This window comes from Lactuca virosa, chromosome 1 (genome assembly GCF_052849685.1).
Source record: "Lactuca virosa cultivar CGN04683 chromosome 1, Lactuca_virosa_CGN04683_v6, whole genome shotgun sequence".
Lineage (NCBI taxonomy): Eukaryota > Viridiplantae > Streptophyta > Magnoliopsida > Asterales > Asteraceae > Lactuca > Lactuca virosa.
Window position 1 is genome coordinate 15,849,479 of NC_136426.1, and position 12,404 is coordinate 15,861,882.

The window sequence follows — 12,404 nt, forward strand, 5'->3', positions numbered from 1 at the left end:
ATAATCAGGCAATTCTATCATGCGATTTTTGAAGATCCCTAGCCTATCTCTAGCATGTTGTTCTAACACATCATAACATCAAATAGCAATATGGTATTTTGGGGTCTACTTACTGGCTCCGGCTGATCGTACACCCTGCATCCTCCTTTACTTATTTTGAAAACCATTTAGAAAATCATTTTGAAAATCTTTCCTTGATTTGAAACTGGATTCACACGAATGTTCCTCCAATTCACTCAAACCAAGGCTCTGATACCAACTTGTAACACCCATAAAATTCAAGCCAATTTAAAACTTTTCAAAACATTTAAAACCAATAGTTATTACAAATTTGTTTTCAAAATAGTCTAATATCAGAGTTCATCCCAGGAACATAAATAAAACATGAGGAGCTGTACGATCACGCCTTCGCCTTGCCGCGATCCCCTGATGTACCTGAAACGATAAACTGAAACTGTAAGCCCGAGGCTTAGTGAGTGACCCCCAAAATACCAACCTCATAACCATAAGCATATCATATAAACAAACATAGAACAGCTTGCATGATGAGCCTTCAGCCTGACTGGACCACCTCGTCGGCCTTTAGTCTATCTGGACCGCTCTCCGAGCCTTCGGCACATCTGGACCGCCTCGTAGGGCCTTCAGCCTATCCGGACCGCTCGCAGGACCTTCGGTCAGACTATCATATCCTCCTGGGTCTGTAGTCTATCCGGACCGCCCTGGGTATGTTGGCCTTCAGCACAAAGCAGGACCGCCTCAACCCAAACCCCTAATCAAACAAACATGTGCACATACATATCATACGCTAGCATATATAACGGTCAACCGATCTAACAGATCAAATAGCATAGCAACATCCTATAATCAGGGTACCGACCTAACTAGGTCACTAACATATGTACAGATAATCATACGGATCTAACAGATCACATAGCATAGCAACATCCTAAAACCAGGATGCAATCATAAAGGGTCGGCTTTGGTGACGTAGACCCTGTTGATATAGTGAGGAGAATTCACCTCGTACTATCGACTCGAAGATAAACTCAAGCTCTTGGATTGCCGGTACTACTCCACCACCTAAATGCACCATAGAGCTATGCTGGTAAATTTCCAATTTCCCAAAATGTCCCAGAAGTCCAAAAGTCAACCCTTGGTCAAGGTCCAAGTCAATTGTCAAAGTCAACAGTCCATGTTGACCTCAACTCGTCGAGTACAACCTGTCACTCGCCGAGTTCCTTTCATGCTCACCAACTCGCCGAGTCACTTGAATGACTCGTCGAGTTCCTAGTGTCAGTGGCCGTAACTCCTCGGCCAACTTGGCGAGTTTTCCCCTTACAACTCGCCGCGTTCATACGTTTCCAAAGGTTGGGAAAACCCTAGCCGACTCGCCGAGTCTCTCATCTGACACGCCGAGCCCACATCAATCTTCATCGGACTCGCCGAGTTGTTCATCCAACTCGTCGAGTTCGATGACCATCTTCATATGACTCGCCGAGTCGACCTTGCGACTCGCCGAGTCCCTTCAGTCCTTCATCCATACAGATGCTTTTTAAGCCATGCAAAGCCTCCAAACTGCAGATCTAAGCTCCTAGGGCATGTTTATCACGTAAAGTTGCAAACTTTACGTGCATGCAAGATGAAAATGGCCCAAAACAAGCTAAAGGAGTGGCTTAGGGCAAGGGAAAGGACATAGCTCAACAAAGACTGGAACTTTATGATAAAGAGGGGCTGAAGGAGTCCAGATCTGAGGTTGCAACCTCATATCTCGACCCAAATCGGAAAACCACTACAAAAACCCTAAAATCCCAAACCATAATGAAGAGATCTAACTAAGAGAGAGCCAAGGTAACAACTTGTTACCTCCAAAATGATACCAAGACAAAGAAGAATCTGGATCTACAACAGCCCCTTGCTCCAAACTTCTTGAACTCCAAGCTTTTACTCTAAGGATCCCTCTTCCAAGCTAAAGAGCACACAATTTATGGAGAGCAACCACTAATTAGGGTTTCTGAACTCAAGGGAGGCAGTAAGAGAGGCTAAGGGAAATAAGTGGTCCTTAAATAGGGTGCAAATCCCCGAAATTTAGGGTTTCATCTGCCAGCTCCTACTCGTCGAGTCCCTTCTTGGACTCGGCGAGTAGATCACTAAAATACGCGAATCACCCCGCTGCTAATCGACGAGTAGGGCAACCAACTCGTCGAGTAGACCTTCAAACAAGAAAATTCTTATAAAATCGGTACCTGAGAGTAGGGGTGTTACAGACTGGATTAACCCTGAGCCCACAGAATAAGTCCAGCTTGCCCCACGGGCCCACAGCTTATGTCTGGCTTGCTACCCGACCTGATCAGTCAATAGACTGAATACCACTAAGCCCTCAGTACGAGTCTGGCATGCCCTGTCCGGCCCTCAGCTCGTATCTGGAATGCTCATGAGTCCTCAGTATGAGTCTGGCATGCCCTCCCTGGCCCTCAACTCATACCTGGCATAATACAGGGTTTGTTGGCTACAGCACAAAGAAGTACTACCTCAACCCACCCACACAATATGTCGACATATAACAAATAATATCATATATAGATAAACAGGCAATTTCACAGGTCGTCCTACAGATCTACCAGACTAGCATATCAAGACTAGCATGCATATCTATATCATACTCGGCATATCAGCAATGTCAGGTTATCAAACCAATGGTACGGCCTTGGTGCCTTCGACCTGAAAGTACAGTAAGGAAGACTCACCTCACAAAGCCAAACTGTGCTGAAACCTCCGACTGCTAACCCACGGAAAATCCCGAACTATCACATAAATAAACATCCAATTAACAATTGGATTACCCTTCATGACTAAGGGCCCAAACATAGGATAATTTTCCATTTCACCCTTTCCTTAATTGGGCCAAGGCCCAAATCCAAATCATGAACCATAAGGCCCAGATAACTTTAAGGCCCACACTTGGCCCAATTTACAAAATTGGGCCAAACTCCTTATTGGGCCTTATCCTAAGGTCCAACTCTCAAATCAGCACAAAACACTCATACCCAGAAGTCCAAAGAGGGCCCAAGCATTCAAGCCCAAAATATGGCCCAACACCCGAAGCCCAAAGTCCGAAGATCAAACAGAAGGCGTACGCTGGGCGTAACCCTTCGGTACGCTGGGCGTACTCCGCCACGTATTGACCACCATCGGGGTGATTGACTCAGTACGCGGAACGTACATCAACTTACGCGGGGTGTACCCTCGCAGGTCTTAAAATCCTTATAAGTGCTTAATGAATTAAGCACCTAAACTCAAACTTCAGATCCATGACTCAAAAGTACTCTAGAACCATAAAGTCTCAAACTTTAAGACTTTGGTCATCCAAAAAGGGCTTAATACATGGTCTTAATCCATTAAGACCTCCTACAAAGAACAAGGGACCAAACTAGCTAAAGGGACCTTATTTTTATGCCTTAAGACCCATTCTAGGGTCTGAAAGGACAACCGAACATGTCCAAAACAAAGCATGCATAATATTGGGACTCTTGAGACAAGAAGAATACCAAAAAGCAACCAAAACAAGATCTAAACAATCCAATCATAAAGGTAGAAGCTTTATACCTTCTGGAGCTTCCCACGAAGATGATAATCCCAGATCTACAAGCTTGCTTCCTTCCTTGACTCCTTTGATGCACTATCTTCTCCTTTTGGCACACAAACTCACACTATAAGCTCAATATGCTCACTTATGGGGGTTAGGGTTCTCTCAAAACGGATAAAGGACTTGGAGGCTGAAAGAGTGAGTCAAAATGACCCATAATGGTGCTTAAATACTCCACAAACCCTAAAAGTTAGGGTTTCACCCGGACACGCGTACGCCCTGCGTACATATGTGTACTCCCAGCATACTAGGGCGCGCCCTAGTACGCTTAGTGTACCCACATGTATGCCCAACGTACAACTCAAGCTCCCAAGAATTACCAATTTGCCACTAGGGCTTCTTAGGGCTAATTCCAACAAATTTCAAGGACCAAAATGACATATATATTTACCAAAGGAAGGATTTGAAAATACCTGAAAACCCGGGATGTTACAAACTTAGTCACGTTTAATACCACATTTGGCTACTTTATAAGCTTCCTCATTCTCAAGATGATAGAAAAATTAAAGATATTAAGAGAGGGGTTGATGGAAAAAGGGTATAAATACCTTGTCAGACTAAATTGTAGATTATGTAACAGTATAATTATGTAGAAAGTTCATCGATCTATGTACATTATAAGTCAACAATTTTCCTCATGGTATTGTAAATCAGAAACAATTCACACGGATTGTTCAAAAATTATATATGATTTCAAAGTTAATCTTCTTTTATGTCAGTCTAATTAGATAAATTCACCAACTGAATCATGCATAAGAAACATAATTGACAAAAGTTAGTAGATAGAGATATAAGGATTTGTTTTTTTTTTCTGTCCACCTAGATTCCAAATCCCCCAACACATATTCTCAAGGCTGGCATTACGCTCGTGAGGACTCCTTGTCTATTGGTCCTTATATACATACGACGTTCATTAATCTCGGTTTCAAAGAAATAACAATAAATAGATCAACATACACACCACGATTCCATTCGATTCGATTCCTCTAACGAAGTTAAAAAAAACATGAGTACATGACAACAGACATTCACAGACTTACACAAAAATACAGCTTAATCAGAAATCAATGAATCAGACTTAATTTAATCCAAGAGCAATGTTGTAGCGAACATTTGGACCCGTTCGGAGTGTGGACAGTGACTTACGAGTACCTCCGAGGGTTCAGAACTGTTCAGAACTGAAGTGATGCTTTCCGATTACGAAGCTAGTTTCGGAACCGATTCTGCTTCTATCCTTCCTAAGCCTTGTAGAATTCTATTGAAGGTTGTTTCAGGTATGGCTTTCGTGAAGATATCGGCCAGTTGATCAGAAAATCTTACAAAGTGGATTTCAACATTGCCATCCTCCATGTGATCTTTTATGAAGTGATACCTCACTGCTATGTGCTTAGTCTTGGAATATTGTACTGGGTTGTGGCAAATGCGAATTGCACTTTCGGAGTCGCGGTATAAGGGAATTATCTTCATATTGATCTCGTAATCTCTTAGCTGATTTTGAATCCATATCACTTGAGATGTACAAGAGGCAGCTGCGATGTACTCAGCTTCAGCGGTAGACAAGGTTTGCTTCTTTGACTGCCAAATTACAAGTTTGTCGTCTATAAATTGGCATCCCCCAGTTGTTCTTTTCCAATCGAGGCCACATCCACCGAGATCAGCATCTGAAAACGCTAGCACCAAGAATCCTGAGTTGGCAGGGTACCAAATTCCGAGAGAAGATATCCTTTTTAAATATCAGAATATATTCTTTACTGCAGTCATATGGGGTTCGCGAGGATTTGCCTGAAACCTGGCATAATAGCAAACAGAAAACATAATGTCTGGACGACTAGTACTTAGATACATTAGTGAACCTGTCATTTGACGATAGGGAGTCATATCAGCTGCTGGTTTGTCCAAGGAAGGTGTAAGCTTTGTTCCGAATGCCATTGGAACATTGACTTTTGAATCCCCTACCATTCCAAATTGCGTGAGCAAAGACTTTGTGTAGGCCTCCTGGTTGATGAATATTCCCTCTTGACACTGTCTAATATTTAATCCAAGGAAAAAGTTAATTTGGCCCATTGAGCTCATCTCAAATCTAGTCTCCATCAACTTTCAGAATTCAATAGTTAATCTAGGATTAGTAGATCCGAAAATGATGTCATCAACATAAATTTGGACAATCATCAGATGGTCACCATCTTTCTTGCGAAAGAAGGTTGGGTCGACCGAGCATTGTTTAAACTTAGATTGTTTTAAGAAACGAGTAAGAGTTTCATACCATGCTCGTGGTGCTTGTTTCAGACCATACACAGCCTTGTCTAGAATATAGCAGTGATTTGGATACTTCTCATTTACGAACCCGGTGGCTGCTCCACATAGATTGTTTCCTCTGAATCATCATTTAGAAAGGCACATTTTACATCAATCTGATAGACTTCAAAGTTCTTATGTGTTGCATAGGCGAGAAAAATGCGAACAGATTCAATCCTGGCAACCGGTGCGAATGTCTCTTCATAGTCTATGCCTTTTTCCTGGCAGTATCCTTTTACAACCAACCGAGCTTTGTTCCGAATGACATTTCCTTCTTTGTCAAGCTTGTTCCGAAACACCCATTTCATACCAACCACAGAAGCATCCTTCATAGTTGGAATCTGTCTCCATACTCTATTGCGTTCGAACTCATTAAGCTCTTCCTACATAGATTGCACCCAATCAGAGTGATCAAGAGCAACCTTTACAGTCTTGGGCTCATATTTGGAGATGAACGAATTGAACATGCAAAATTCCAACTTTGAAAAGAATGCAGTTTGATTTGCCTTTTGTTGAGCTCTCGTGAGAACTCCTGAAGTTGGTGCTCCGATGAATTGAGTCTTGGGATGATCTTTGGTCCATTTGGTTAATGGTGGGTAGTTTAGATCATAATCTGGGTCCAATTCGGCATTCACATCTTCAAATTCTGATTGGGCATCGGAGTTATTATTTTCATTCTCCCCCTGGGAGTTTGCACGTATCTCAATGTTCAGAATAGGATTCTCCCCTGGATCGGAATATCAGTACTGAATTCAGGGTTTCAATTCTCCCCTTCAACAGTTGTTTCGAATGTGGAGGTTGAAGTGGAACCCTCCCCCTGGAATGAAGTAGTAAAAGGTTGTGTCTGGGGTGGAACTTCAGAAGTCTTCGGAACATCATTGTTGACATTTGGATCCTTCGGGCTTTTCGGTTCGGATTCGAGATCTTTTGCAGCGTCATCTATTATCTTCTTTAACTCATCCTCTTGGTTATCCTTAGCATTTGATTTTGAGGTGATGGCTTTTTCGGGATCATCAAACAAATTCATGAATTCCTCATACAAGTTCATCAGAGGAATCGTTTGTGAAGGGGTGGATGGAAAAATCTCTTCGGATGTACTGGTGAACTTCTAATACTTCTTGAGATAGTTGTCGTCAAAAGTGGCATAGTAGGTTTCTTATATCTTTTTGGACTTCTTGTTTAGAACCATATATGCCTTTGAAGTAAGAAAATACCCTAGAAAGTTTCCTTCGTCTGCTTTCACGTCAAATTTTTTTCTTTGCTCTTTGGAGTTGAAAATGAAACACCTGGAACCAAAAACATGAAAGAACTTAACGTTAGGTTTTCATTTATTAAGAACCTCGTAAGGAGTGATTGAGAATCTTTTGTTAATTAAGGATCGATTCTGAGTAAAGCAGGCAGTTCCGATCGCATCAGCCGAGAAATAGAGTGGTAATTTCGCAAATGAAAGCATAGTCATCGCAGCTTCGCAAAGAGATCAGTTTCGTCTTTCAACGACTCCGTTCTGATGAGTAGTATAAGGAGCAAAGAAGTTGTGAGCAACTCCCTTTTCAGTCAAGAATTCTTCAAACACTTGGTTTTTTAATTCAGAACCGTTATCACTGCGAACGTTCCGAACTGGCTTTCACAATTGAAGTTTGATCAGCTTGATAAAATCCTTTAACCTTGAAGTTGCATCTGATTTCTGTCTAAGAAAGTAAACCCAGGTAAATCGAGAAAAATCATCTACAATGACCAAAATATACTTATTACTACCAATGCTTTCAATGGCAGAAGGGCCACACAGATCAATATGTAAAAGTTCAAGTGGCTCAATGATTTTGGTATTGATAATCGTGGAGTGACTTTTCCGACTTTGTTTTCCTAGTTCACAAGCTGCACACAGATGTTCTTTGTCATACTTCAGAAGTGGAAGTCCTCGCACAAGATCGCCAAGTACGAATTTATTGATGTCCTTGAAATTTAAGTGCAAGAGCCTTCGGTGCCAAAGCCAACTATCATCCGAAGATGCTTTCGTAAGAAGGCAAATGGCTGGCTTTCCGACTATAGGTTTTATGTTCAAAGGAAACATCTCTCCCTTTCTTTTGGATTTTAATAGCACCGCCTTTGTTTTCTTCTCGATTATTTCATATCCTTCATCATCAAACGACACCTTCAGTCCTACACCTACAACCAATTGAGAAACGCTTATTAGGTTATGTTGAAGGCCTTCTACATAAGCAACCTTCCGAATAGATAATTCGCCATTCGTGATCATGCCATATCCTTTGATCTCTCCTGTGGCGCTATTTTCGTACTTCACTTTGCCACCATCCTTTATTGTTCGAAATTCCCTGAGCTCTTCCTTTCCCCCTGTTATGTGACGCGAACAGCCACTGTCAATTTACCATCCAGAGTCGTACTGTTCGTCATGAATCACCTACAAAATTCAGAGAGATTTAGGAACCCAAAGTTGCTTGGGTCCTCGTGAGGTTTTCTAAAGAACAGGAAATGTTATTGATTCATCAACCAAATAGGATCTCTTTATTAAAGTTGAATCATCTCCTTTCGTTATTTTGAAAACAATAATCCTTTCATCATTTGGATGTCTTTTAAAAGGAATTTTTGTTTGTTTTGAAGCAATTTTTTGCTTGATTGCCTTTTTCGTAATTTTCTTCTCCTCCTTTTTTAACTGAACTTCGGAATCCTTGGAACAAATTTCAGGTTCCGAAACTAGTTTTCCTTTGCCCTTATCATCTTTGGATGTATTGGTAGTTTTTGAAACATTCGATTTAGGAGAAAATTTTGGTTTAACTTTTTCAAGAGGTTTTGAAACTTGAGTTTTTGCAAAAAGTTCTGGTTTCGTAACAGGTTTTGTAACCGTAGGTTTCGCAACCTGTTTCGGAACAGATTTTGGTTTCGAACTTTGGTCAGGAGATGATTTCACATTTCGAACCGAAGATCTTACTGAGTTAGCAGTATAGTTATAAGAATAATGACTTTTCCATAATTGTTTCCTAGATTGTTGATTTTTCTTATATCTATTGTTCATCTGCCTTCTCTTAGCTATCATTTCTTCTGCAGACAAATGAACCTTAGATCTAGGAATCTCCTTTCGGATCTTAAGACTGGACGGTTCGGAAGAGGTTTCGCAAGGGGCATCTTTGGTGCCACTAGGACTAGCCTGATTGCTACAGGTATTGGCAGAATTAAGTAGATTAGACACATATCTTACTTTGGTTTTCCATGAGGTTAGTTCGAACAGACCTCTTTTCTCATCTGCATTATCTATCGGATCATCCTAGAAATATTCAGGACAACCATCATCATTATCATTATTTACAATGGTTATGAGTTCTGGGGTATCTTTTGTGTCAAGTTTGGTTGTTACAAACACTTGGTTCGGAACAGTTTTGACTTTTGGAAATATGGCCGCTTTTTCTATTAAAACAGTGGGTCATTTACTCTCATGAATACGAACATATTCAATAGAGTTTTCAGAAATAAGATCTTTCTTTAATTCAGAATTATTTTGAACAAATGTTGAGCAATCAACCTCATCCTCCACAGAAATTTCACTCATGTCACTTTCGTCAAATTCGGAAACATTTTCGGCATCAAAAGTGTTTTCCAAACTCAATTTTGTGCATAAAGAGTCAAATTTTTGCACAGTATCCGATTTAATTTACTCTTTATCTTTTTTATCCAACACCTGTTTTAACATGTTCTTATGGTCCTTGGACTGTATGTAGGCTTTTATTTTGTCAAGTCCAAGACGGTATGCATCTGAAACCTCTTCTAAGGAGACTATGGATTCGCACTTGTAGCACTCTGCATCGATTTCATCCTCTTTTAATTCTAGAAAGGGTAAAATCATTTTGTGTATCTTTTCACCTATTCCACAGTCAAGATGCAGTTGGGTAATGTTAAAATAAAGACGCTTCGTAATTAAACAAAATATGTTTCGCTGTTTTAACAAAGCCAAATTGTCTCGTTTCAAATAAATTACATCATCCCCATACCTATTTAACTCTAACTCCAGCTTCACTATCCACAGTCGTCTCTCTTCACTTTTACTTGTTATCCTGCTGGTTTGATCAGTTAGGTTAGAATTGTTTAGACGAGTTCTCTTTAAACTATCATTAATACTAGAGAAAGTATAATTCAAATCATCTAATTCAGATTCATAGCGTGTAGCAGGAATATTAAGATATTGAAGTATGGAGCGTATCTTGTTGATGATATTTTCACACTCCTTCACCTGTTCTGAAACAGGACTTGCTGCGAAACAGCTTTCAGTAGGACGACTTGCATCAGTTGCGAATGCCTTCTGCTCCAAGACTCCGCTTCGTACCATCAAACATTTCCCAACATACTCCTGTGTAACAGCCTTCGCAACAAAGCATTCACCATGCATTGGCTTTCGGACCTCTTCATCTTCCGAATCAGTTGACCAAACCTTTACTCGTCCAAACTCATCCCCTTCCTCCTGCATGATCAATGCAGGTTTCGCATTCTCTACATTCTTTCTCTTCCCCATTTCTTCAATCTTTTGAAGATATTAAGCTTCATTCTTTTCTTCTTCCTTCTTCTCACTCATCTTTCTCAGTATGCATTCTTTGGGAAAATGGTTCTTGCCATGGCAATAACTCCAGTCGTACCCGGAGTCTCCAAGCAGCTTCTTCTCCTGCTTATCTTCTTCCTTTTGCGAGCCTTTGAAGCCCTCATACCTTGACTTGTCTGAACCACGATTTCCCTGCCAGTTCCTGTTTTTGAAGCGACCAAAGTTCTTCTTAGCAAATTTCTTTGGATTAGAAACCATCAGAGCATATTCCTCCTTGGATAGTTCACATTCCGAAAGGTCAGACTCCTAATCTTCCTCAACAACCTTTTTACCCTTTGCAACAAGGGCCAATGAACCCATATTAGAGACGAGTTTGACATCTTTCGTCACTTCATCTTCATGGGATCTCAAAATCCCTACCAGTTGTGCCAAAGAATAGTTCTTAAACTGCTCATGAGATTTCATAGTCGAAAATACTGCTTTCCATTCAGACCTCAAGCCGTTCATAAAAGTAACTTTATGCTCAATCTTTTCACGCTTAAGATTGTGCTTAAGCATCCTACTCAGTAGATGATTGAAATGATTAAAGGTTTGATCCATTTTATCTTCTGACTTTTAAACAAAAGCACCAAACTCTGAAAGAAGTAATGTTTGAACAGAATGTTCAAGATCTGCATCGCTTGAATAGAGTTCTTTCAACCTGTCCCATATTTCCTTCGCACTTTCACACGAACTTACCAGACGAAACGTGTCTGGAGGCAAAGCAAACCTGGTTATTCTCATGGCCTTTATGTTACTCTAAAACTTGTCCTTTTCATCTTGTGCAACTTCCTTAACGTTAAGAAGAAGTTCATTGTATTCATCCTGATTCTTAATGTATTTTCTTGTAGCAGTGTGCATGAAGGTTTGCTTCGTCATTGCTTCCCATATTAGGGTTGCATGCTCTTCAAGACCATGAACGTAGTCTTCAAAGTGTAGAGCCCAAACTTCATAGTCTTGTGGGAAAAGAACTGGGATCCTGGTAGTCGATCTAATGCTGCTTGAAAGATTGAAAGAAAGGGTGTGTGGATCTTCTGGATTCATTTTTGACAAATAATCAAAACTGTAAATAATCAGATGTGTAAGATACTAATCAAGTTTAGGGTAAAATTATGATCCAAATCTATCGTCTACAATCGATGAAGACGATGGAGACGGCTAGAACAGATCTGTTAAAAACTCAAAAACCTTAGTAAACTCGACAAAAGATATGCGTATGTATTACACAATCTCCTGCTCAGATACCAATTGTTGAAACAATAAAAAGAAAGATCGATATATTCAAAATAGTTTAGTTGAATCAAACAATAAGAACAAAGATTGAATGTGATTGAAATAGTGTTGAATGCATTATTATCAATATCTTAGAAGAGTTCGATAGAACTTCTCTGTAAATATACATAGGGCTACCAAAACATTAACCCTAAAACGGTACATGCATGTAATATTTATAGTTGAACCCTAGCACCATAATGACGGATGGACAAGCCCAATCCAATAACAATAATGACTAAATACATGCGTAATTAATTTTGACACAACACAATAAATATCCCAACATTTTCTCTTTGCTTCATTCATTTTAACAAAAAAAAAAAGAATCCCAACAACCTAACCCCAAAATCCGATAAAAGAAAATCTCGTGTTTCTAGTTTTACCACACCAACTAGAGACATTTTCGCTTTCAATCCATCGATCCCAGTTTATCGTTCCCTACTTGATGCTCCTGTTCATACCCCTCTACAATTTCAATACCAACATGTTCAACAATACTACACTGCCTCCAAACACGAAAAAAACAGATATTGTAGAACAACATTTCTTTCCAATTAAATTATGGATCATATTGAAGCAAATCCTAGAGTGCCTGCTTGTGCCCTACAA

At 40.1% G+C, this 12,404-nt stretch overlaps 1 protein-coding gene across 1 annotated transcript; it reads right to left on the bottom strand.

Moving 5' to 3' along the window:
* Window positions 1-5,979: 5,979 nt before the first annotated feature.
* On the bottom strand, window positions 5,980-6,965 carry LOC145111630 (uncharacterized). The gene is made up of 3 exons (XM_079047895.1): window positions 6,749-6,965; window positions 6,367-6,665; window positions 5,980-6,321 (listed from the first exon to the last, which is right to left on the bottom strand). The coding sequence occupies exons 1-3, from the start codon at window positions 6,963-6,965 to the stop codon at window positions 5,980-5,982; spliced, it is 858 nt and encodes a 285-aa protein (XP_078904021.1).
* Between the last annotated feature and the right edge of the window lie 5,439 nt (window positions 6,966-12,404).

Coding starts and splice junctions, on each gene's coding strand:
- LOC145111630 (XM_079047895.1), bottom strand. CDS start 6,965: ATGAATTTGTTTGATGATCCCGAAAAAGCCATCACCTCAAAATCAAAT. Junction 6,666..6,748: donor TACTTCATTCCAGGGGGAGG/GTTCCACTTCAA, acceptor ATTCCGATCCAG/GGGAGAATCCTATTCTGAAC. Junction 6,322..6,366: donor CCAAATATGAGCCCAAGACT/GTAAAGGTTGCT, acceptor CAATCTATGTAG/GAAGAGCTTAATGAGTTCGA.